This window comes from Coregonus clupeaformis, chromosome 15, assembly GCF_020615455.1.
Source record: "Coregonus clupeaformis isolate EN_2021a chromosome 15, ASM2061545v1, whole genome shotgun sequence".
Lineage (NCBI taxonomy): Eukaryota > Metazoa > Chordata > Actinopteri > Salmoniformes > Salmonidae > Coregonus > Coregonus clupeaformis.
Window position 1 is genome coordinate 61,426,931 of NC_059206.1, and position 26,934 is coordinate 61,453,864.

General features: G+C 42.8%; 2 protein-coding genes across 9 annotated transcripts in view; both read right to left on the bottom strand.

Annotated features, from left to right (window-relative positions):
* Window positions 1–187: 187 nt before the first annotated feature.
* Window positions 188–8,080, bottom strand: LOC121571432 (SKI family transcriptional corepressor 1 homolog-B). Of its 8 annotated transcripts, none has more exons than XM_041882878.2 (9): window positions 7,771–8,080; window positions 4,891–6,637; window positions 3,911–3,998; window positions 3,727–3,825; window positions 3,362–3,430; window positions 2,292–2,366; window positions 1,800–1,874; window positions 1,053–1,118; window positions 188–707 (listed from the first exon to the last, which is right to left on the bottom strand). In XM_041882878.2, the coding sequence occupies exons 2-9, from the start codon at window positions 6,625–6,627 to the stop codon at window positions 613–615; spliced, it is 2,304 nt and encodes a 767-aa protein (XP_041738812.2). In that variant the 5' UTR covers window positions 6,628–6,637; window positions 7,771–8,080; the 3' UTR covers window positions 188–612. The 8 variants fall into 8 exon arrangements, with proteins under 8 accessions (XP_041738812.2, XP_041738811.2, XP_041738814.2 ...); XM_041882877.2 differs by having other exon boundaries at window positions 188–710; XM_041882882.2 differs by having other exon boundaries at window positions 618–707; window positions 1,800–1,863.
* A 10,491-nt stretch (window positions 8,081–18,571) lies between these two features.
* Window positions 18,572–26,934, bottom strand: part of map2k5 (mitogen-activated protein kinase kinase 5) — a 122,790-nt gene continuing 114,427 nt past the window's right edge. Inside the window, exon 22 of the mRNA XM_041882876.2 lies at window positions 18,572–18,870. Within this exon, the coding sequence (XP_041738810.1) occupies window positions 18,769–18,870 (102 nt within the window). The 3' untranslated portion in view covers window positions 18,572–18,768. The remainder of the gene's footprint in view (window positions 18,871–26,934) is intronic.

The window sequence follows — 26,934 nt, forward strand, 5'->3', positions numbered from 1 at the left end:
AAAAACACATACATAATATGGTAAAACAACCAAAGAATGCTAGGATTCTTGTTACTTATGAAATATCACATTATACAACTCATTGCACATCTCCACATACATATATATACACACACACATATATATATATATATATATATATATATATATATATATATATATATATATATATATATATATATGTGTGTGTGTGTGTGTGTATTCAGGATATCTAAAGAGCAATGGATTATGATTCAAAGGGACGTGCTGAATCCAGATCAAGAATTCTTTACAACTTAATAACTGTCTATAAATACAACTCATTCATGGACCAGTCGTTCGGTCTTGGTGTATCTTCAACAGTTATTTTCAATGGAAGGTCTAGTTCTCCTAACCTGCATATCCACTTCTTCTGAGTTCAATAAATAGCGCTGGAGTGTGTACTAGTGTACACAGGTTGTGAATCCTTGGATGACTGGTGAGGGAGGGCAATGGTAAAGAAGTCACGGAGAGACTGTGACTAAATAATTAAATTAAATAAAAAAAAATAAAAAATAAAACTTGAGGTGGACATCTCTCTTTTTGGCTGCAGTGAGCTGTACTGGGGTCAGTTGGGGGGGGTATTGTGGTCTATTATGGAGGCAGCAGAGGGGGTTTGAAAGTACAGGCTCCGGTACAATGACGAGGGGTCAGCATCTTGCAGGAGAAATGGTGCAGGGCGTCATGAGCTTCTAGGGAGAAAGGGGATTTGTCACTTCAAACACTGGGTAGATTAAATGTATTCATTGTATTTATATCCACACTATTTATTCTCTATTCATTCTGTCTAATTTCAGTCTACATGCCACAGTATTTCTTCTCGATATCAAATGTGTTATGAATTAGCATATCATAAGGACACACATGCTAGGGAAGAATAAAAAAGTAGCACTTGCATAGGTACGGTTGGACAATCATTTGACAAATATTCAAAGTCCAATAGAAGGCTATGTCCTGGCCCAGCTAGCCATTTAATTAATTCACAAATGAACTGAAATTGGATAAATGTTCTGTTTTTGGACCATATAAATTACCTTTTAGCTTCTGTTGTATTGCATAACGCGCCTTTCTTTCTTGATCCAACTCGCTGCACAAAGTGTCTAAGCAAACAACAAATAAATAAATAAGAAAAAAAACGCTATAATTGAGCTACAAAGCGGTGGTTTGTAAACTTTGAAATGGATGACTGTAATTTATGTTGTTCACCCTCGGGTATTTTGAGTGACCCCTTAGTGTAGTTGAAGTGTGTATTTACACTGCTGCGTTCCAGTAACTCTAGAGCTAGGCTATCCGTGAAAGGGCGGCATCAGCTGTTGTCGTCTACTGTATGTAACTGATACGACGATACGTAATGGTCTGCCTTTTACATTTTCCAGTGCGTGATTTAGGAGAAAATAACATTTGCAAACAAAACAGAGCGAAATCAATCTCTCTGTGGTTTGATATTATTGCAGTTCACTCGACAATTTCCAGTCAAATTGCGAAAAATTTTGACTATTTTACAGGAATGGTAGGCTATTATATGTGGATTGTGGACATGTAGCCTAATTCGATAATGACCGAATTTATGCAAGTGTCACTTTCCCCTCTTCATTCTTGTGTGGTACAAGGAAGCAACAAAGTCAATTTGGCTGTTCTTTTACATGCATGTTTTCATACTTTAGAACACCAATGATATTACGATATGGGTCATTTAATTAAATTCAAGTCGGGACATATTATTTAATTTATTAAAACTCTGCTCATTTAGCATATTCCCATTATTTTTCCTGGAGACTCACCTCGGACAATATGAAGCTGTTGGACCATCTCTTCTCTGTAGGACAGTTCCCTCTTCATTTGGTCCTGAAAATTATCTGCATAGTGAGCAAGCAGACGGCTACTGTTAACACAGTGCGCAAGTCCAAATAATAGAATTAGATCCTAATGGGGGGTTCTCAACATTAAGGCATATAATTACATTTAAATAAAGACCTCAATGTGTGGGAAACAGGAGCAGCTCTCGCTTTTGAAGCAAAAAAAATCATTTACGTCCATTTCAGCACCATGCCGCTGTCCACTAATGTTCGCTTCATTCATTCTTTATGTTTACACTCATTCTGATACAGGACAAGATGGTGGAAACGTGAATGACTTTAACTCTTTGAAATAAAGTTAGATTTTTTTAACTTTAAGATATCGAGTTGCACCTGTTTCCCCCCATGTGAATCTTGCATTTCAGCTGCACCTCGACTCTATGTATGTTTAAGCAGTAGGACAATAAAGCGTCCTACCTTTTAAACTTTGAAATTCGCGTTCCAACTTTTTTCTGAGCTCCACTTGTTCTACAAGCTGTTTCTGAAGTTCCTCTGCAAAACGAAGCGGTCATCACCATTATCATCATCGTCGTCGTAAAAATGCAATAGGCATAGCAGTAAATTCCAAATGTGTCTTTCAACATACTTGGCCTATATATTGCAGACCTATCTTAGACAGCCTGTTCAACAATTAAAGCATTTTATTTTGATTACAGGCCTAATACAATACAGGCCTATGGGTAAAAACAACCACAATGTTTTCCTTGGTTATTTCCCTATAGTATCGTAATAACTATTATCAGAAGGCCTATGGTTGGAACGCTAACAGTCGTTTAGCCTCACTGTTTCTCCAAGCATGGTATTGCTAAATAATTAGCTCCATCGCCTCCGGGTTTGAGGCTCGAGCGCCGCAGCTTAATGGCTGGGCTCGTTAAAATATTAATAGTCTAAAAACGATTTCGTGTTACAATAATGAGAACAATTCCGTTGCTCATAATTTAACATAAGAGGAGGTTAACGAATGGAAAACAATTCAAATGTGACAGTGCAAACTTGTGTTAAGCTGTAGGCATATTTTTTTTTGGATCAAGAAAACAGATGATTAGACAAATCATTATAGGCATTATTTTGTTAGTGCAGTACTGAGATACGGACGGAAACAATCCACACGTCGTAGCCTCACAAGACTAACATTGAAAATGGTTCTCATTTTCCATAAAAAGGCCTATAATAAACAGCACGAGGTTTTTTTCGAATGTTGAAATTGTAGGCTTTGAGGAGGTAGGTCTACAAATAGAGCCGTGTTCACACGTGTTCGTTATGTTTAAAATAAAACTCTGTTTAATCAACCCTAAATATGAAAATAAAAAAATTAATAGAACCGACAATTAGCCTATTATTTTCAGTGATTTCCACCTTGCTTTGTTCAATTTATGATGAGATCTAATTACTTGCAACGAGGCTAGGCATACTTGTTGGTCGTTTTGCATGAGGCTAATCAAAATAAACAAAATGTCAATGATCATTGATAAAAGTTACATTATTACCTTTAGCCATGTTTTCGATGTCTTTTTTGTGGATTCTACTGACTTCATGCTGACGTAATGCCCCATCGCCTGCAAGATAAATATTAAACGATGGCATCAGCTCATTAATTAATCTAATTTACTCAATTTTCTGTACTAAATTATCATATTTGCAACAGTAAAAAGTGAGAAACCTTTGGCTAACAATTTCGTAACATATATTATAATATAGTAGGCTATATTACCATGGTAGACCTACTAAACTTCTACACACACACACACAGAGACAGAGACAGAGAGAGAGAGACATAGAGAGAGAGAGAGAGAGAGAGAGAGAGAGAGAGAGAGAGAGAGAGAGAGAGAGAGAGAGAGAGAGAGAGACTCACATGGTGGGCTTTCCTTTCCTTGGTCCTGATAGGCTCTCTGTGGCACGTCCTCTCTTGTAGGAGAACGTTGTTTATGTGGGTCGGAAACATGGAGGACACCTGATAAAGACGGTAATAAGCGACGTGCCTATTTGCATACAGAAACTATACCATGAAGATGTGCTATTCAAGATAATAGACCTACCGTTCGATTGCAATGGGCTGCTGTGTTTTGATCCAAACGTAGATTGACCGTTCAAAGGCATGTGTCCATCCTTTTCATGTGTGTACACCTGCAAAATTAACCATCGCCATTATAGTCAATACAACTGCAATTATCTATAATTCTCTTAATTTCACAAGCAATTCTTTGAGAAGATATACCCACGTGACACGTCTCCAATTTATAATTATATGGAAGTAATTCAATTGATGTCCACCTATCTAAATTGCAGTTTGACTGAAATTAGGACGAGGCCGGCGCAGGCCTAACCTTTTCTCAAAACACTACAGGGCTCGCAGTAAACACTCCAAACAGAAACACTGTAATTATCTTTAGAACTAAAGACAAGACACAGACCTAGGCTACCACTCAGCAACCTTATTCAAATAGGCCTATTCCATTCTCAATCTCTTTCATATTGGGACGATGGTCTTTTTTTGTAAATGTCATTGCCAAAATGTATTTAACAAAAGATAATTTCCATATTTGTTCAGTACGAGGCAGCATCCTCAACCTGCCAATCATGTCTAAACAGGCTCAGCCTTCTGTAATTTCTGGGTTTACAAGAGCACAATTAAAAACCCATGCGAGAAGGCCTACATGGATATAGTTAATATAAAAATGTTTGTTTTCATTTCACCAAAATATTAAATCCCCTTGCAAAAACGCATTGAATACATCACATCAGCTAACTGTTTAGGCTTCAAACAGTTCAACGCTGCCAACCATATCTACAGCCTACAGGGCATAGGCCAATGAATATTGGTACATTAAACAAAGCATGACGACCATGCTTTATGCCGGTGCGCTTACAGGACCAAACATATCCCATTTTCATATGAGATCCAAACAAGTCTCCGTGGATTAGTGCCTAAATTATTTGACAAACGTGTGCGTAAAGAGATTGTACCATATATCAAGATTGAACACCAAAGCACTCATAAGGACATTGGCACACTTACTTCGTACACCGGTGTATCATTGCGCTCTGACACCTGTCTACCATGCCTCTCGTCATCAGAGGACCCGGAGTGGGGATCTTCCGGGGGTGGTCCTGGACTTGTCCCCAGCTCTTGACTATCTTCAGGCCCGGAATGGGGTGGGTTGAGGGGCGGGGGACTCTGACGGTCCTCCACTGACAGTTGGACTGACTCTTCATCCTCTTGTGCCCTGTTTGACTCCACGTCAACGTCTGGGTCGTCCGCGCTATCCACATCCGGGGACATAGACCTATAGCTAGAACTTTCACTCACGAAATCTGGGGATAGGTAACCAGAGCGCACACCGTTGTACGTGTCCCTGTTGCCGTATAGCTTTGCAATGCTTTCGGCGTCTTTCACCACAGGTCTGAACGCAGAGATGTAATTTATCTTCCGTGGAGTTGTGGGGGGTCCTTCCATCGACCGGGCCTCATCCCCGGATTTATCCTCTTCATTCCGGGTGGATTGTGAGCTGGAGCAGCGCTCGCTGTCGTGAAAGCTATCCTTAGGTGTGTTTGCGCACCGGTCACTTTGATCCGATAACTCGAGCTCACTCTGCCGGACACTTAAGAGCTCTGAGGGCGGTTTGGGTGGTGACTGTTGATACGGTGGCATCGGTAGGCCACCTGCTGTAGGCCAAAACATGGGGAAAGAGGGATATATACTGTCCTTTGCGCCTGGCCAAAAGACACCCGAAACGTTGGTTTTATTTATCTCTCCCACTCCGTCGTCCTTCTTTTGACACAGTCCAAACGCAGGGAATCCGTACGGGTGGGGGAAGAGCGGTGGCGGGATCTTTTGAAGCATCCCAAAGCTCTTGCTGGGCACAGGGATAACCGGGTAGTTCCGGACGCCATTTGGCAGACTGATGTTAGGCCTACCTCGGTCTTCGTCACAACGCAACGTTTTATGGGGTACCTCGGGGGAACTTCTTTGGTTTGGGTTACTGGTGGAATGTGACTTCAAAGGAGAGGACATGCATGACCCACTCATAGGTAGCGTCCTCTTACGACTCCCCCCGTTGAACATCGCTTTAACATCCTCCCACGCGTGGGCAACATCATCTGACGAGCTTTTGTCTGTTAGTTTGAGATGGCGCCTCCACGAATTGAAGTTTGCTGCGTCTGGCTGTGTATACTTGGACTCGGGAGTGCGATGGGAGTGGAATATGAATTTATTCGGGGAAAAATACATGTTGCAATATGTGCATTTAATGCACTTGGCCCTCGAGCTGTTATACCTTGCAGGTATGAAGCTACCTCTGCTTCCCCAAGCACATTCATGAGAGACATCAAAAGCGAAATTTTCCGGTAGCTTTGGTGGGTTGTGAGCACCGAGGAATGATTTACATAGCCTCTCGGCTTCGCGCTTAGTGATCATACCGCAGCGCCGCGAGGAGATTGGCATCGCGCCAGCGCGCCTCAGTATCTCGAGCTGGACTGGCGTGCACTGGACGCAGGTGATTCCAAGAGCAACGCGTCGGTTATGGATTTCGTTGTAACTGTAGTTCTTTAGCAATGTGTTGGATATCTGCGCCAAGCAAAGTCTTTCCTGGCCATCTATGACCAAAGACACGATGTGCACTCCATACAACGCGGTCTCGCTGACTTGGTTAGGCTTCAGGGAGATGGGGCTGGAGAAGGGCTGAACGTCCTGCTTGGAGCTGGGGGAAGAGCTGGAGTCTCGTCCCGCTGGTTGTTGATTGGGTATCGACTCCATTCCTGGAAGTCTGAAAATAAACAAATCATTTTAGGGTAGCCTATTGCACTACCATATAGGCCTACAGTTGGCATAACCCCTGTCAAAAAATGCAAGAGCCCTAAATGGTTTGCAATTCATTCCAAATCAACAGTCTTTGTAATTAATCTTACCAACAGGCCTACGCGCGCACATTTCGTGCAATAATAATATAGTCTTAAAAGTAACGCAGAAGATCAGTGTTATTACATGCTAATAACAATATGTATTATTATTACTATTATTATTATACACTTAGTGTTATTATAGAACAATCAAAAACATTTTCAACCCAGCATTATTCACAGAATACAAGGATTAGTTAGTTATTCGTTTTTGGTGACCCAGTTCTAAATAAATAAATAAATAATAGCCTAATAAATTAAATAGGTCTACATCATTTAATATAAACGTTACATTGTATACGAGCATGTTTAATATAGGTCTATTAATAGTGTCTGAACCATCCAAAAGCATCGTTTTACATCACCTATTGGATTGCATTTCTGTAGGCCTATGCCAACTAAGGCTATCCATGATCAGATAGTTGTTTATGGACGGGACCTTTTCCTGATGTCTTTAAATCGGCTCAGAGGCGAGGGTGATTACTTAAGAACTACATAAGATCCTTATACGCAAAAGAGCAGAAGGAAAATACACTCTTGAGCTGCGCCAATGCGCTTACCAGAGAGGAAAAGAACAGCTAAGCTGCTTTCTTGGTAATTACACGGGTTCAATTGTACGTATTTGATCTGTTAATAAAAGACTAGCCCTATATATAATTAAAACATCGCATGAGTGTCTCCCTAGATGAACGTTAGTACAATGGCTTATAGGCCTACAATATAATCTAACATCGACTTTTATAAAAGGCAAATATTTCCCTCACATTTAGCATCTCACATCGGTCACATCTTTTTTTTTTTTTTTGTGCAACGGTTGTAAATATATATTCTATAAGTCTTCCTAAAATATTATATTAATTGGAAAATAAATGAAAGGCAACATTTACCTAAATCAATCGAAAACATGGCAAATATTAAGCTGTTGTGACTGGTGATGAGACATTACCATTTCAATAGAAAATACACAAGACAACGAATTGAAAAATAATAAGATCCTTACCTTTCTTTCTGGAAAATAACACAGTACTCCTAGGCTTAGGAAACAACTTTTCATCAAAAAGTTGAACAAAATCACGGACACAACCAGAGGTTTAGTCCGAGATAAAATATACTGTTGCTGGACCAAGCGTTCAGACTAGCCTAATATATCTCTCTGTGTAGTGTCTCTGTCTCGGTCTCTCTCTCTCTCTCTCAGTACAGTGAACTGACTTCCATCCTCCTCGACTCTCACGGGCTGAGTGGCGCACAAGAGCGTGACCACATGGCAGTCCTCGAGCCTTCGCCACTCAAGACAGCAGACGACGCTCCTCACTGAAGAAGTGACCGCTAAACTGATGGATGGCAAGGCACACCCACTTAGCGTTGTGGCGTTCCTTCTCTTTAACTATATTATCTCCTGGACTATGAAGGAACAACAGTCACTAGGCTATTACTTGATCCATTTAAACTTAACTCAGTGGATCTTTCATAGATGTGAATAAAAATGATTAAGAGATAGATATAGATAGATATTGCATTAATATGGTGTGCTAAGTAATAAGGTACATTTTATAGATGTCTTTATTGACACAATTAATGACCAACGAGATTTTAATAATAGACTAATAATTATAATTTGATGGGTGCCTATATTTGTCCTATTCCACACATGTAGGTACAAGTGTGTATTATACCCATGTGTTAATTGGAAATGTTTTTGTTTTTTTGCATATCCCAACTCTTCCTCGGAGAGTAACTGCCTCTACCAAATGCCAATGAAGGCCTATAGACTACTACCAGCATTAACAAACGAGCAAATTTAGGACAAAACTGAATATGAAATCGAAGGCAACAAAATGGCTGAATGTATCATTTATCAAGTTACAGGACCATCTGTTTGGCTTCTCGTGGACACGCAAATCAATTCCAGCCCTTCTGGTAAAGACGCCATGAATTTTAAGGCTCGCGTGCTTTTGTTTGAATGTCAAACAATTGGACACGTTTTAAATCACATACTGTGCATTCTTAGATTCTGCATTGAAAATGGACCGAATCCTAGATGAGTGGATAACTTGCCTCGGGCGGGACTGTCATATGCTGCTGCTGCATGTCCCCCCTCCCCCCCCTCTCTCTCTCTCTCTCTCTCTCTCTCACTCTCTCAATACCCACTACCCACGAACCAAACTGTCAGTAAATGAAGAAAATTTGTTGAGCACACTGGACACGGTGAGAGCAGATTGCGTCTACAAACAGAGTGATATATTAGAGCAATAGGCTGAGGTAAGTGATGAAACCCAATACTGTAGGACCATATTAACTATTCATAACCTGATCAATGCCCCTCAGTTAACCCCAGTAAGCCTTGGGCTGAGGTATCAATACCTTGCCCGGGTATAAAGTTCAAGGAAAGGCATGCAAACTTTTCTTTTTAGTTTAAAAATAACATTAAAACTATTTGCACATGTAGGCCTAAATACACAGGTTGAACAAAAAATCGGGTACAGTCTGAATGACAGAAGTTTACGTTTTGTTAGATTTGTAAAAATTATTTTTAGTTGTTTTTCCAATTGGGTTTTTATTGTTTAAGGACTTACTAAAATTACAAATTGTTTGCTATTTTAAAATGCACACGTAGCCTGAATGCCTATAGCCTATATTCTCAACATTGTCTGTCCTAAATGGACACTTTGATTAAAATGTAATTAATCAAACTGTCCGGGACCAAATGTGAACAATTACCACAATCAAATAGGAGTTAATAACGTCCACAAACGCCCCCAAGCCAACTATTGCTAAGCAGACACTATTAAAGTAGAACATCTATGCCCTTTAAACCTAGCATAAGTTAGCCTATTCATAATATGTTGCCATTGACAACTATAATTTACATGATGGATAAACTAGCTGCATATATAGCCTACCTAGGTCTAGATGAATTGACAAAACAGTTATGCGCCAGATGTTTTGGGATTGACACCCTCTAATGTCTCGTAAAATAGATGTCACGACCTTAAAAATCTATAGTTTCTTTAAGATATATATTTAAAAAAACAGATGTCACAAGAAATTATATCTATAATGTAGGCCTATTAGATAGCTATGCAAAACATTAGCCTATACTGAGCATATAGGCTATAATTCGTCTCTTCATAAATTTGGCCTATTCAAATGTTATCAATCATTATTACTCTGATGAATATGAAAATGACTTCGAAAGTTGGACTTCGTTTGCCCTGCAATGCACACGCACCGTAGTCAGATAGCGAGAAAGACCGTTAGCTTAGCTCCCTGCAATATTGATGGAAAAGGAAACCTAAACCGGATTCGGCTCCGTCGTGTCGTCTTTCACAATCAAAAGGCTTTCCTGCAGCCCAACAATAATTACAATTTTATACTGTAATTATTCCTCTCTTTTTAATTATTTAGACCACCGACTGAATACGCCATTGTCACGGCTTATTCCAGAGAAACGTGAGCTCACGTGGCTCACAACGCTCTCATTAAAGGCGGGAGTTCAGCGCAGGTATACAGCATGAGAGCAGCGCTTTTAATTAGACGATTCAGCGGTAATTTTAGGCGAGCCCTTTATTACCGTTGGATACACATCAATGAGGTCTTTTTTCGAAGAGTAAATTACCTTGAGACTCATTTATATGCATGCAATTGTTTAAACAAACCTGCGCTACAATATTAATGCGTCCTGGGTTTAAGTCATTAGAATTCCAAACTCTGTAGAGGTGAACGTAATATAATATTTAAGACATGGGTAGATTGGATATTGCCAGTGTATCATTGTATCACTTCAATAACATTAACTTTAGCTACAACATAAGAGTAGGCTAAACCGAGTAGCCTGTATTCCAGTTTAGATGCATTCTTGGAAAGTCACACTGTTAAATCCAGATGATAATATAATGCCTTATAATATCCTATAGCCTTTTAATGAAGTTAAAATGTTAAATGGACTTTTTTTCTTCATAAACCAATGTGACCAAAATAAACTTAAATCCCACCTTTTTTGTCACAGCAAATGGCATACATGGTAACAACCTACACTAAAATGATAGTGAATAATGAATTAAGATGTGAGTGACATGCATATATAGACCAGAGTAGGCCAGGCTACTATTTGCACTCTATCATATATTGAAGTAGCCAACAACTGATAAACAAAGAGAGGAGTTGGCTAAAAGGGTCTTCGCCTATACTGGTACATGAATTAAGGCATTATTAGCAAATCGCATCTCTCCTCGCGCTCTACTGTGGTTCAGAGAGCGCCAACAGCCAATTGGAGGTGAGACGTCGTCAGAGGCTCGTGCGGCTCCATCTATGTTTTTGGTGGTAAACCGAAAAGGGACCACACGCGTCTATTTGATAACTTCGTTAAATGTAACAATTAATTCATCGGAATAAACTATAATTCCATGAAAGTGATCAAGGTTATATAGGCCTATGAATTAGAGGTCGCTGATAAACCATGACCACAATGTAGCCTACGAAATAGGTATAGGCCTACACTTCGTAAAATTTTGAAATGACACTAGACAAACATATTGTAATTTAAGCGTCGATCAATTTATATTTGGACTAACATAGGCTAGTCCGATTTACACTCTGCTAAACTTGGAGTGAATCAGAATAAAACACATATAGCCTCATAGGCTATTAATGCAAACGAGACATAGGTTCCATGCAGTTTACTTACTGATATTACAGTTCTTACTGACACTAGCTAAATGTTTTCTGATAGTTTATTAACATACACCGAACTAACTCTTATTTCAATCAAATCTACTTCTAGAGGCATTTAAAAATTATAATAAAAAAAGTAGGCTATATTAAACATTTAATTCAAGGTAAGTCAGTCCTTTAGGTAAAAAACCTTCATGGCCTTAAAGCAAGTTCCAAATGGAAAAGATTGTCACATAAATCAAATGTGCCTAATTCAGGAGAAGTTTAATAACAGAACCGATTGAGAGCGAATGTTCTATAATTAACAGTTGTATCAGCACCCTATAAAACCGTGACCCCTATACATTCCATTTTAGAAGCCAATCAATCCGCTTCTTACATATTGATCTCCCTGTGCTGATAGGCTACACTTAAATGGGCTCCCCGAATCCTTTTGGTTTCAAGTGAAAAGAGCATTTCGATTACACTTTTTATTGGGAAAAGATTGCTCCAAGAGGAACGCGTTGGCTCGAAAATTAAACGGTGACATTTTAATTACTGGACATTGATAAAGGGATCCGGGTAATGGCGGAGCACAGCCCCGACGCCTATTGTCTGACCTGAGGTGCTAATCAACATGGACAGCTCTGTAAAAAGGTCACCAGGCGATACAATAAGGGCGCGTGCCTCGGTGGCAAATGGGAATATGAGGGGCCCGGGATTGAGTAAAATGGAGACGCATCTCCAAACAAAACCCGGTCAATATCCCAACGGGGATGTTGATGGTAAAACGAGATTGAGCATTCACATTTTCATCAGACAATAGGTCACATTTAACATAGCAATACATCATGTTTTACTCTTTCTATTTAGTACACAATTTGCATGGTATCAAATGTTCATTTCGAAGACTTTGTATCAATTTCCATACAAGCATAGAAAAAGGTAAGCTGTTTATCAAATTGATTATCTGCATGGGTACATTTGAATCCACACAAAAATGGATAATCATCAGAGCAGAGGGGGAGTGGATAGTCACTTGAGACCTCATCAGTTGTAACCAACTCTACTAACAATCTATTACTGCACTGACGTCCCACTTTTATGCTGCGAAAAAAAACATGATTGGGTTGGATACTTACAGTACATAGTCTACTTACTTACTTGTGACTTTGTGGTGGAGGGGCTTGAGTTCCTTAAAGACCCTAAGAGCTATCCTGGGGGTTGAGGAGGGTCTGTCTGTCTTAACCCCAGGTAAATAGTCAAGCCAAGGTCCTCCAGATGGGTGGTTGGATGTGGTTCTTTCTAATGACTCCACCATGTGCTAGACCAGGGGTTCCAAAACTTTTTTTGCTTCTTGACCCACCAAGGAAGTTGTCTTTTGTGACCCACCGTAAGGTTTGAGCGGTGCAAAAATACACAGACTAAAAAATATAATTTTGACAGTGGAGAGAAAATGTTGCAGTTTTAAAGCCACATTTTTTGCAATTCTATACATTTTGACATGGCTAATGCGATGTTATTATGCTCATACATTACAACAAAATCAATGGCGGTCTGATTGTCTAGCTTTTATTTTGTTGATTGTAAATTCTCAAAGATTATAGGTATTATTTTAAAATATATAGGTCCATTATCTTTTCTGCACACTTTCTATTTGGTTTAGTGGTTTAAGTTTACACTTAAAGAGTTTTTGCATCCCGAAAATGTATTTGTGCAATGCACAAAAAATGACATTCCGCAACCCACCTTGACCCCTGCCTCGACCCAAAGTGGGCCCTGACCCACAGTTTGGGAACAACTGTGCTAGACTGTAATTATTGACAAAATGCTAACAAATTCTTGTGACCTTATGTTATAATGGGGATGAAGATGATGAAGTTAATAAGTAAGTGGCTAGCTAGCAGCTAGCTTGAGACTCCACACACCTGGTTTCCCTGGTCGAACTTGGTTTAACGTCTCATTCCAAGGACAGTACCCCTTTGCAGGGCTGTGTTCCTAATCTTCTTAGTCCAGCACGTCCAGTCCAAAACCAGCAGAGGGATGGCAGAACCACTCTGCCAACGTTCTTTCTATGCAGGCAAAGACGCCCTCACTTCAGGTTGTGCTCAACCGACTTCTTTTATTTTGATTGGCATTTTCACCCAAGGGAATCTGTCTAAACCCGGTGCAAAAACAAAGAACACTGGCCCTTAGTAGTCTTGAAATGCCCAGGGTTAAAAATCTGATTCAAAGGGGAAAATACATCAACTTCTTTGCCCTGGAGTCACCCTGAGATTAAAATTACAGTGTGAACTCCTTTTGTGGTTTAGATTTACAGATAGATACATAACAAAAAAATCTAACATTTCCAAATAAAAACCCAAACTGAAATACAGACTGAACTTAAGGAAATAATGTCATCTTACAAAAAAACAACTTGTTGTTGTTGATAAAGTTATATTATTGCGCTCTCTTCCCCTGATCAAATGAATGAATGGTGATTTACATATCACACTGCACTGCAACACTTTAATCCATGTATCATTCATCAATTAATCCAGTTCAAGAACCAATTCAACTCAAAAGGCATCCAATTTGCTACTGCTAGTTTCAACATAGAATAGTTTTCATGGTCATGGGTGACTGGGTACAGCTTATATTTTTAAACGCTCATGGTTATTGCAAAAACACTGGGCAATCTTTCAGTGAAGAGAGAATACATTATGGGTAATAGAAATACAAGGACATTAAAGGTTGTTGTTGTTAACAAAGTTATATTATTGCACTCTCTTCCCCTGATCAAATGAATGAATGGTGATTTACATATCACACTACACTACAACACATGAAACCATTTCAACTGGCAAACTCAGACTGGGTGTTCACAGGTGGTCACTTAAAACACATTACGGCAAAGTCTGAAAGGTTGTCACTACAGCGGCTAACAGAATCTCTGCATACCAGAAAGATTTTTTGGAGTATTTTTGAATCTGGGTCCGTATGTGTCAAGCATCTTAGAGTAAGAGTGCTGATCTAGGATCAGGTCCCCCCCCCTGTCCATGTAATCTTACCATTGGGATCTAAAAGGCAAAACGGATCCTAGATCAGCACACCTACTCTGACGCTTGATACAGAACCATCTATTAAAGCACTGCAGAGGGCTGCCAAACCTCTCATTGCTGGAAATCATTTGGAGAATGTGTTGATTACAGACAGAAACAAAGTGAAGCACATTTTTACAGTAAAAGCTGATTGAGCTGAACTGTGAATGACTCCTTTAACTGATTTCTCTTTAAATATAATCCCCTAACACACACACACGCACACGCAACTGGTCCAGGTTTCTCTATTGAAATATTCATAAAGAAAATGCAATACTGTCTGCACCAAGCAACCCAGGCATTCAAGTGGAACTGACAGCATTTTAGCAACATGAAATCGTATTAAAATCTGCTCATCTACACCCCCAGGAAGAATTACACCTTATTTTTTATTTTTTTTACATTTTCTGACAAGCGAGCACTTAGATATGGTCATTTTCACGTTTTCATAAATTCATCGAATGTTTGGGAATGACGTATAGTAAGGCATTTGTGAAAATTCTATAACAATATAGTGGGAAAGTGGCTATGTGTTTGGACAATGAATAGACACTGCAGTAAATAAAACCTAATGAAAACACCTGTCTCGTCCTGGACCGGAGTCCACGCAGACCGGTGCGCCATGGCCAATCAGAGCTACAGTAGGCCTTTATGCAAATAAGCAATTTGCCAAATGGGCCTGCCATCTTTTACTTTGAACTGGACTGTGTTTTTTTACAGGCAGTAGCAACAGCACTGCGCGTTAGTGACTAACTGTGCTGCTGGTAACAATTTTATTACGTTTCTTTGCCTACGTTTACTGACACGGTCATATTCAGCGGGTGTTGGACGTTTGTAAATTCATCAGTTGTTCTGCGCTCTGGCACACTCAGACGAGTGCTATGAAATCGGAGTATATAGCCAGAACGAATTTACGAACACAAGAGATATGCTAACTGGATAACAGTCAGCATAGCTAGCTAGCTAGTTCAGCATGGCTAGCTATCTAGCAAAGCAATTCACATTTCTTGCTAGCTAACCAAATGACACCTGCATCTCTAGCTGTAGCCACCCAAAAACTATATGAGGGGAAAAAGTCGGTCACTCACCCACTCCTCCAATGACATGACATTGACATGACATTGTCACCTCCCAGAAGCTAGCTAGCTAACGTTAGGCTCTGTGTTTTTAGCTTGCTAAATAAATAGCTAAATAAATAGATACGCTAGCCTATTAGCTACATTATGACTGACTTGTGATCATTGCCCTTGCTAGTTTCATTGTATTGACATTCCCAGCCGCTTTGTGTCAAAATATTGAGTCATTGAAAGAAACAACGCATCCCGAATTGGGTGATGGCAAAAAACAATGTACCAGGCCAGCTGTGATTTACAACCTGATAGCAATTTTTTTGGACTACCAACAAATGTATTGGTGAATTATATTAATCATGCATTGAACTGCATCCATTTATTCGGACAACAATGCAATCACAGATTTTTTAGTCAAATATAACCTATTTTTAAAACCTCTGACACAAATTGGTTTTGTAGCATAAACTGAGTATATTTGAGGGATTATATGAGTATGGTTATACAGGTGGTGGGTTAATGGCATCATCAACAAAAATCTGGTCCAAATTAACATAAATACTATAAGATTTTTTTCAAAGTTGTTGGTTCTTGTGAAGTTTGTTTGTGTTGCATCATTTACAGGTTTGGAAGAATGGAAGAGTAGAACTCCATGGCACTGAGTGGTTGAAGTCCCCACAATGTGGACTGGTAAAGGTTGGGATCCCCCAGCAGTAGTAGAAGTAGTAATCATCATCATCATCATCATCCTCCTCCTCCTCCTCCTACTACTACTAGGAGGGCTCTACGCTTACCTTTCAAAAAAAAAACAAGGAGCACGTGTGCACCTAAGTAGAACAATTTAGGAGCACACAAAGAAATGTAGGAGCACAATAACAAATATTTGAGGTAACAAGCCGTTTTCTTTGTAGTAATGGTGCAAGCATGACGGTCATGAATCTGCGCTCAGTGTCTTCTCCATGGCGTTCAGGGGCTGCGGTTCAGTGAAGCAATCATTGCAACAACTATCTGGGTGATTTTCATACAGCAAAATATTTAGGCGCATTTGTGAGTAAAATAGTCGCCCTGTAGCAATACTACTACTGAGGCCATTATACACTACATGACCAAAAGTATGTGGACACCTGCTCGTCGAACATCTCATTCCAAAATCATGGGCATTAATATGGAGTTGGTCCCCCCTTTGCTGCTTTAACAGCCTCCAATCTTCTGGGAAGGCTTTCCACTAGATGTTGGAACATTGCTGCGGGGACTTGCTTCCGTTCAGCCACAAGAGCATTAGTGAGGTCGGGCACTGATGTTGGGGCGATTAGGCCTGGCTCGCAGTCGGCGTTCCAATTCATCCTAAAGGTGTTCGATGGGGTTGAGGTCAGGGCTCTGTGCAGGCCAGTCAAGTTCTTCCACACCGATCTCGACAAACCATTTCTGTATGGACCTCAGTTTGTGCACAGGGGTCATTGTCATGCTGAAACAGGAAAGGGCCTTCCCCAAAGTTGGAATGTCAATGTATGCTGTAGCGTTAAGATTTCCCTTCACTGGAACTAAGGGGATAGCCCGAACCATGAAAAACAGCCCCAGACCATTATTCCTCATCCACCAAACTTTACAGTTGGCACTATGCATTGGGGCAGGTGGCGTTCTCCTGGCATCTGCCAAACCCAGATTTGTCCGTTGGACTGCCAGATTGTGAAGTGTGATTCATCACTCCAGAGAACGTGTTTCCACTGCTCCAGAGTCCAATGGCGGCAAGCTTTACACCACTCCAGCTGATGCTTGGCATTGCGCATGGTGATCTTAGGCTTGTGTACGGCTGCTCGGCCATGGAAACCCATTTAATGAAACTCCCGAATAACAGTTATTGTGCTGACGTTGCTTCCAAAAGCAGTTTGGAAATATGTAGTGAGTGTTGCAACCGAGGACAGACGATTTTTACACTACGCGCTTCAGCACTCGGCGGTCCCATTCTGTGAACTTGTGTGGCCTGCCACTTCGCTGCTGAGCCGTTGTTGCTCCTAGACGTTTCCACTTCACAATAACAGCACTTACAGTTGACTGGGGCAGCTCTAGCAGGGCACACATTTGACTTGTTGGAAAGGTGGCATCCTATGACGGCGCCATGTTGAAATTCACTGAGCTCTTCAGTAAGGCCATTCTACTGCCAATGTTTGTCTATGGAGATTGCATGGCTGCGTGCTCGATTTTATACACCTGTCTGCAACGGGTGTGGCTGAAATAGCCGAATCCACTAATTTGAAGGGGTATCCACATACTTTTGTATATATAGTCTATCTCGATGAGGTAAAGTAATGTCAAAGAAACGTAATTGGAAAAACATTAGGCACACACATGGGTTACTGCCGTACACACCGGCACACCTCGACATTCACTAGAAAGCTGCCAACAATAAAAGCGTAACAGGTCATCCTGGAAAATAGCACTTCTTTGTTATTGTAAAGCCATTTGGGTTTTCAAGTCCCATCACACCGTTGATCACTTACTCTGACATTCTGTCTCAAGTCTTTCTCCGAGTTAGAAATAACTAAGTAGGCAAACAGGCACGGAATAAGTCCCACTCCGTTGTAAAGTCATTGATAAAGCCGCGTCAACACAGAGTCACCAGGATATACAACATCAAGACATCAGTCAAAGTGCTAAAGGGCCCAGATAACAAAGTTCCACTTGCGACCCTCGAAAGTTCAGTTGTAAAGATACAGCACCGTATCCTCTTGGCTTACTGAACTTGGAAGTGCGGATGCCCTCTTAACACCATGGACGTCATCAATACGTTTTAGAAGCCGTGTCTTTGATATTTACTGTCCACTCCTGGGGTTCACGAATGGTCAAAAGTCCAGAGAGATTGGGGGCATGATACTAGGGCCGGGACGATACCAGTATCGCAATATTGTTTCCATGGCAAAAATGAAAATACAAAGCAGACCAAACTCTTTGGTCCTTCAAAAACCTGCTGTATGTAAAATATTGTGTGCTATAGCTTGGAAAATAAATACATGTGACTCTGGATGACAACATAATGATGTTTGTTTCCGACATTAGGGCTGTTTTCCTAAAGGAGTTGAAATCTGCTTTTGTGTTTCGTTTCTTTGCCACGATATTAACGAGTATAGCGATACTGGTATCATTCCCGGGCCCTACATGATACCCCTGACTTCTCTGTGGTCTCCTGTGGTTACGGGGTCACATCCGTCCCTGAGCCCTCCTCTCCTCTAGGCAGCGACACACCCACATGGACACCACCTCCGCGTTGCCATCGTCGTACAGCAGGATGAAGGCATGGTCCTGCAGACAGAGAAGGAAGAGAGATGGAGAGAGATTAATAGTGTCCCGGGTATGGATCCAGTGATTGGAGTATACTGTACATCGGCTGTTCCATTGGTTGTGGCCTCTCTCTCTCAGAACATCTGGAGAAATTACCACCTTGGTCAATAAAACCACACTAGACTAAAAATAATCACTTTTTTTTTTATCTTAGAAAGGAGATCAGTTCTGATCTCCTCTAGCATTTTTGTTTAAATTATTTTCAAGGACAGTCAGAATTGGCAAGCGGGAGTGTCCACCGGAGCTGTTGCCAGAGAATTGAATGTTAATTTCTCCACTATAAGCCGCCTCTGTCGTTTTAGAGAATTTGGCAGTAAGTCCCATGGAGCTCAGTTGGTAGAGCATGGCGCTTGCAACGCCAGGGTTGTGGGTTCGTTTCCCACGGGGGGGGGGCAGTATAAAAATAAATAAATAAATGTATGCACTCACTAACTGTAAGTCGCTCTGGATAAGAGCGTTTGCTAAATGACAAAAATGTAAAAAATGTCCTACCGGCCTCACAATCGCAGACCACGTGTATTGCATCGTGTCGGCAAGCGGTTTGCTGATGTCAACGTTGTGAACAGAGTGCCCCATGGTGGGATTATGGTATGGGCAGGAATAAGCTACGGACAACGAACATAATTGCATTTTATCGATGGCAATTTGAATGCACAGAGATACCGTGACGAGATCCTGAGGCCCATTGTCGTGCCATTCATCTGCCGCCATCGCCTCATGTTTCAGCATGATAATGCACAGCCCCATGTCGCAAGGATCTGTACACATTTCCTGGAAGCTGAAAATGTCCAGGTTCTTCCATGGCCTACATACTCACCAGATACGACACCCATTGAGCATGTTTGGGATGCCCTGGATCGACATGTACGACAGCGTGTTCTCCAGTTCCCGCCAATATCCAGCAACTTCGCACAGCCATTGAAGAGTAGTGAGACAACATTCCACAGGCCGCAATCAACAGCCTGATCAACTCTATGCGAAGGAGATGTGCCGCGCTGCATGAGGCAAATGGTGGTCACACCAGATACTGACTGGTTTTCTGATCCACGCCCCTACTTTTTTTTTTTAAGGTATCTGTGATGCATATCTGTATTCCCAGTCATATGAAATCCATAGATTAGGGTCTAATGAATTCATTTCAATTGACTGATTTCTTTATATGAACTGTAAATCAGTAAAATCTTAGAAATTGTTGCATGTTGCGTTTATATTTTTTTTTCAGTATACATACTTAATAACTAGGAGCGGCTAGAGTATTTGACAATTTTTATGGCCTTCCTCTGACACCGCCGGGTATAGAGGTCCTGGATGGCAGGGAGCTCGATCCCAGTGATGTACTGGGCCATACGCAATACCCTCTGTAGGGCCTTGCGGTCGGATGCCAAGCAGATGTCATACCAGGCGGTGATGCAGCCAGTCAAGATGCTCTCAATGGTGCAGCTGTATAACCTGTTGAGGATCTGAGGGCCCATGTAAAATATTTTCAGCCTCCTGAGGGGGAAGAGGCGTTGTTGTGCCCTCTTCACGACTGTGTTGGTGTGTGTGGACCATGATCCTTAGTGATGTGGACACCGAGGAACATGCAGCTCTCGACCCGCACCCCTGTCGATGTGGATGGGGGCGTGCTCGGCCCTCCATTTCCTGTAGTCCACGATCAGCTCCTTTGTCTTGCTGATGTTGAGGGAGAGGTTGTTATCCTGGCACCACACTGCCAGGTCTCTGACCTCCTCTCTATAGGCGCTCTCATCGTTGTCGGTGATCAGGTCTATCAACATCGTGTCGTCAGCAAACTTAATGATGGTGTTGGGAGTCGTGCTTGGCCACACATTGGTGGGTGAACAGGGAGTACAGGAGGGGACTAAGCACGCAACCCTGAGGGGCCACCGAGTTGAGGGTCAGGGTGACACATTCAGTCATAACAACAACTGCTACACCAAGACTCCAGCACAAGGCTTCCCATAATCAATCAACCAACGCTCAAACCATACAAACACCGAATGCATATAATCCTAACCATATAGTGTCAAACTAGCACTGTGGAGATAGTGACACAGAGGTCACATGACGTGTGACACACCAGTGACAAGAGCACCGTGCACTGATACAACCTCATCTGGAGAGCCACGTGTCAGCGCTGACCTCCGCTGGTTCATACAAGGGGTCAAGGGTGAAAGTGGTGGGGGTTGTCACGGAGACGGGCCAACGGTGACTGACCGCTAAATTTATTGTGTGTGTCGAGTAGGGGGACAATTAGATAAACGACCAAAGCCACCGCTCTTTAAATGGACTTGTCACCCCTGGTTTCCCTGACACAGGAGCTTCACTAACAGGCACTAACAAACACAGCACAGTGTTAATAGGAGTCCAATCTGGCCAAACACAGGGGATCTAAGGACCAGGGACCTTGTGTGGGGGACAATGAATTTTGCCCAATAGAAAATGTATGGAGGATAGATTACAGAGGGTAACATTGGAACAAGGACTTGATGGTGTTGAGGTTTTATATACAGTAATGTAAGTGTAGTTTGTATAAATAAAAATGCAATATGTTTGGATTCTGTCATCGATATTTTACGTTTTAAAAGGCATTGTTCTGCAAGTTTATCCCAAGTTAGACCGCTAAGACCCGTAGACACGTAAGTTAGGCGCATAACTGGCAGTCCAGTCTGATTGGTCCGTTCCGCTCAGATCCAGTCCAGACAGGGCTGCCCAGTCCAGACAGGGCTGCTCCAGTCCAGACAGGGCTGCTCCAGTCCAGACAGGGCTGCTCCAGTCCAGACAGGGCTGCTCCAGTCCAGACAGGGCTGCTCCAGTCCAGACAGGGCTGCTCCAGTCCAGACAGGGCTGATCCAGTCCAGACAGGGCTGCTCCAGTCCAGACAGGGCTGCTCCAGTCCAGGGTCCAGTGAGTCTGAGGGACTTGGGCAGCCCCATCAATCCTGGTGTCCTTCTAATGGGCAGCTGGGGCTAAGATAGACTGAGGTTAATTACTCTCATATCAGTGTGTGTGTGAGAGAGAGAGCTGGAGTGGACGCTCCTGGACACCCCCAGTGTTCTGGGTACCCATCTCATCAATCATTGCTGTGCCTATACAGAGAGAGAGAGAGAGACGGAGCGAGAGAGAGCGAGGAGAGAGCGAGAGAGCGAGAGAGAGAGAGAGAGAGAGAGAGAGAGAGAGAGAGAGAGAGAGAGAGAGAGAGAGAGAGAGAGAGAGAGAGAGAGAGAGAGAGAGAGAGAGAGAGAGAGAGAGAGAGAGAGAGAGAGAGAGAGAGAGAGAGAGAGAGAGAGAGAGAGAGAGAGAGAGAGAGAGAGAGAGAGAGAGAGAGAGAGAGAGAGAGAGAGAGAGAGAGAGAGAGAGAGAGAGAGAGTAAAGGGAGGGGGAGAAGGGGCCCAGAGTGATGTCTTTAATATCCAGCTCCTACTCTCTCTCCACCTCTGCTCTGGACCCTAACCCTAACAGACTGGCCACGTCTGATGGAATCTGACCTGAATGAAGGGGGGGGCTTGGCTTCTGCCTTTTAATACCTCATAGACAGACGCACGCACACACACCCAGTTTAAAAGACAGACGCAGAGAAAACCCACTAACTCGGTCAGAGTTATTATTGGAATCCCAGTTGAGATGGTGTCACATCCAGGCTGAAATTAACACACACACACACACCATGTTTTTTCAAGGCCAGACAAATCTCCACACACACGTGCACGGCAGGGCCACGCAACCCGCCATTAATTAAAACACCTGCCACCAGAATTAAGGCGGAAACCGGGAGGACGTTATTAAGAGTCAAATCGAATAAATACTCTTTAGTTAGGTCATTTAAGGTGCTACAGCGTTACCTTTCCAACGAGTGCATGGAGGATGGAGGGAGAAAAGTCATTTAAAAGTACCACTACATTAATCACAGTCTCAGCGCATCAAAGTGGGATAATCACCTGAATGCGCCGTTCAAATAAAACTGCCACAAATCCCAGGGGAAATTCTACGTTACTCTTTAATTGTTTGGAGTTCTTTGATAGGCTTTTTAATCGAAGATTAATTTATGCAATTTTAAATAACTTCTACATATGATTAATAAGCTCGGAAAATTAAACGGAGTCGGAAGCAATTATAACAAGTGGCTGGTCATCACCTCATTAGACATTGTTGGAGGAACGCGACGCAGCGGATGAGTGTGTGTGTGTGTGTGTGTGTGTGTGTGTAACGCCATGTGTGTGAGAGAGGGGTGGGGAGGTAAAGAGAGAGAGAGGAAGACAGACAGAGAGAAAGGTTGAAAGGTCAGAAGAATAACTAGGTCTTTGCAGATTTGCATGCTAATCGCCAGCTCCCACAAGGAAACTGACTGGCAGACAAGGGAGGTGTGTGTGTGTATATGAGGAGGGCTCCTTGAGGTGATATTTTACTCCAGTATTTCCACTAAGAGTGTGTGTGTGTGTGTGTGTGTGTGTGTGTGTGTGTGTGTGTGTGAGAGATGGATTCCATATAAGATGATCTTTTACTCAAGTAATTCAACTTAAAAGAGGGATGCGTTACATAGGCCAAACGGCACCCGTAGAGATGGCTAAATACCACATCTCCCAAGAGCCTGTGCTGAAAGGGAGCTGGCTACACTGACTTGTATGCTTGGAGTTATTAAACAGTGACTTTCTTGTCATGATGAGGAAAATGAGATTCAGGGAATATTCTCCGGGCAGCAATATGATGAGCTGACAAGCCTGGAATGGTTTACCTTCTATGACAGAGACAGTAAGAACAAGCTGCCATTAGGCTTTTATGAATTAGAATTATGAATAAGAAGTTAGCATTATATAAAGATGAAAAGAGATGTTTGCATGGTTACGGTCAACTGGTAAACACAGCCCACTCCCCCAAATTCAGAATTTTCTAATTTCTCCTATTTCACTTTGTGTAGTCTTCCTGAGTAAGAAGCCTTACTATGTTCACTGTGAGGCCCTAGGGGTCAAATGTGATAAGAACGGCCCCAGTGTTAAAGTGTTGACACAGAAATGTCTGAGACGCTGAGAAAACCTTCCATCTTGCTAATGTGTAAACAAGTGGAGGAGATTGGAGTCCTTTTAAAATCCTGTCACTCGCACAGGTCCCAGTGGTGATGCTGCGTGAAGGATGGGACTTAAATCTCAGTTATTTCTCTCTTCTGGGGCACCACAGGAGTGCTGAACCCTTCCACCTCTTTACACCCTTAACAGGCCCCCCCCCAAACACACAGTCAGATTACTACACTCAACATTTTACATGGGGGTTTCTGCAGGGGCAAGAGGAGGCGGTCAGGGTCCTTGATGGAGTTGGGGACTGTCTAAGACTCGACACACACGCCACACACACCACACGCACGGACCCTTTTGTCACAGACCAGGGGGCTCATCTGGCACCACTGGGTAGGGGGGGTCTGAAGGGGGCCCGGGGGGGTTGCGTTAGGGACAAAGGTGCTAAAAGGCTCGTTGACAATGAGGGCCCTCCGATGGGGAATAGAGGAGGAGGAGAGATGTCAATCAAGTCACAATCAGAGACAAGGGGATGGTGGGGGGGAGTGGGTCAGCCAGACACACACACACCTCAAAATGGAAAGGGTGAGTACAGAGGCCCCTTACAGTGTTACAACAGCTCTTTCCACAAACGAGAGAGAGAGGGAGAGAGAGAGAGAGAGAGAGAGAGAGAGAGAGAGAGAGAGAGAGAGAGAGAGAGAGAGAGAGAGAGAGAGAGAGAGAGAGAGAGAGACCGAGAGACCGAGAGACCGAAACGGGACGAGAGAGAGAGAGAGAGAGAGAGAGAGAGCAAACACAGCAGAAGAAACAGAGAGAGAGAGAGAGAGAGAGAGAGAGAGAGAGAGAGAGAGAGAGAGAGAGAGAGAGAGAGAGAGAGAGAGAGAGAGATACATTCATTGCAAGGAGGAAGGAAAGATGCATTTCAGAAGTATTCCTACCAGGTCAGACGACACTAGACTAGAGCATGGTGGAGCCCTGGTAAGGTCCTGGCAGCAAGCCAATGGAAAGTCCTCAGTGTCTGGGCCAGTATGTCATTGGATTATGAACACCTTGATAGGATATTACGATGGTAATGTCCTCCTAATGAAAGATGCATCAGTGGAAGGAGAACACACTGGCACTTTCCTGACAGACACAGCTGTTGTAATGCACGTGATGAAGACCCTGTCATTATTTCCAAAGAGGGACATTCAGAGGGACACACACACGAAACATGATCATAGCCATGCTGATTTCAGCTTCAGCTCACACTTGACTGGTGACTGACTGAGTCTCTGCCCTGATGTTGACCTAATGAGCTGGTGACTGACTGAGTCTCTGCCCTGATTTTGACCGAATGAGCTGGTGACTGACTGACTCTCTGCCCTGATGTTGACCTGATGAGCTGGTGACTGACTGACTCTCTGCCCTGATGTTGACCTAATGAGCTGGTGACTGACTGACTCTCTACCCTGATGTTGACCTAATGAGCTGGTGACTGACTGACTCTCTGCCCTGATGTTGACCTAATGAGCTGGTGACTGACTGACTCTCTGCCCTGATTTTGACCGAATGAGCTGGTGACTGACTGACTCTCTGCCCTGATGTTGACCTAATGAGCTGGTGACTGACTGACTCTCTACCCTGATGTTGACCTAATGAGCTGGTGACTGACTGACTCTCTGCCCTGATGTTGACCTAATGAGCTGGTGACTGACTGACTCTCTGCCCTGATTTTGACCGAATGAGCTGGTGACTGACTGACTCTCTGCCCTGATGTTGACCTAATGAGCTGGTGACTGACTGACTCTCTGCCCTGATGTTGACCTAATGAGCTGGTGACTGACTGACTGACTCTCTGCCCTGATGTTGACCTAATGAGCTGGTGACTGACTGACTCTCTGCCCTGATGTTGACCTAATGAGCTGGTGACTGACTGACTCTCTGCCCTGATGTTGACCTAATGAGCTGGTGACTGACTGACTCTCTGCCCTGATGTTGACCTAATGAGCTGGTGACTGACTGACTGACTCTCTGCCCTGATGTTGACCTAATGAGCTGGTGACTGACTGACTCTCTGCCCTGATGTTGACCTAATGAGCTGGTGACTGACTGACTCTCTGCCCTGATGTTGACCTAATGAGCTGGTGACTGACTGACTCTCTGCCCTGATGTTGACCTAATGAGCTGGTGACTGACTGACTCTCTGCCCTGATGTTGACCTAATGAGCTGGTGACTGACTGACTCTCTACCCTGATGCTGACATGATGAGAACAGACAACAGAGTAAGACACTTCATTGTTGACTCGTCAATTTAACAGGTTCTTTCCCTTTCATAAATGTTAGGTCTCCCAGTGTAGTTCTGGGTTGACCAGTTAGCTCAGCTTAGCTATGAAACATACCAGCTGTGGACTTAAAGTCAGTGTAAGCCGTTATTAGGACTTCTTATAACATGAAGGCCGGTTTCCCAGACACAGATTAAGACTAGATCAGACTAAAAAGCACTTTAAATGGAGAATCACTATTAGAATGGTTTTTATTCCAGGACTCGTTTTATTAATCTGTGTCTGGGAAAACGGCAACAAGTCTCTGTCTCTCTCTCTCTCTCTCTCTCCTCTGTTTTGTGTCTCTCTCTCTCCTCTGTTTTGTGTCCTTCTCCCCTCAGGCCCTTCATTTCCGTTCTCCGTGATGAGGCGCGAGATGAGGTCACGGCCGCGTGCCTCTGTGGCGAGGGTCTGATTGTCTCACGCGCCCCCCCCACCCCCCACCACCGTGTACATATTAACAGTCTATATACACATTCTATCTGTATGTTAATGCAGCTCGCCACAGCTGGAATCCCCACTACAAAGTACCGTCGTTCACTAATAGTTATTATCTTCACGGCCTTATTCCTCCAGGAGAGCCGGTGGAAGACACGGCAAATTGTGTCTCTTTACGATTATGCCTCCATCGGCTCGCTCTCTCGCTCATCAGCTTGGCATGGATGGTGGGTGCGGATGGGACGCGGCTCCCTCTGATTATTGATATGGCTTTTATTGG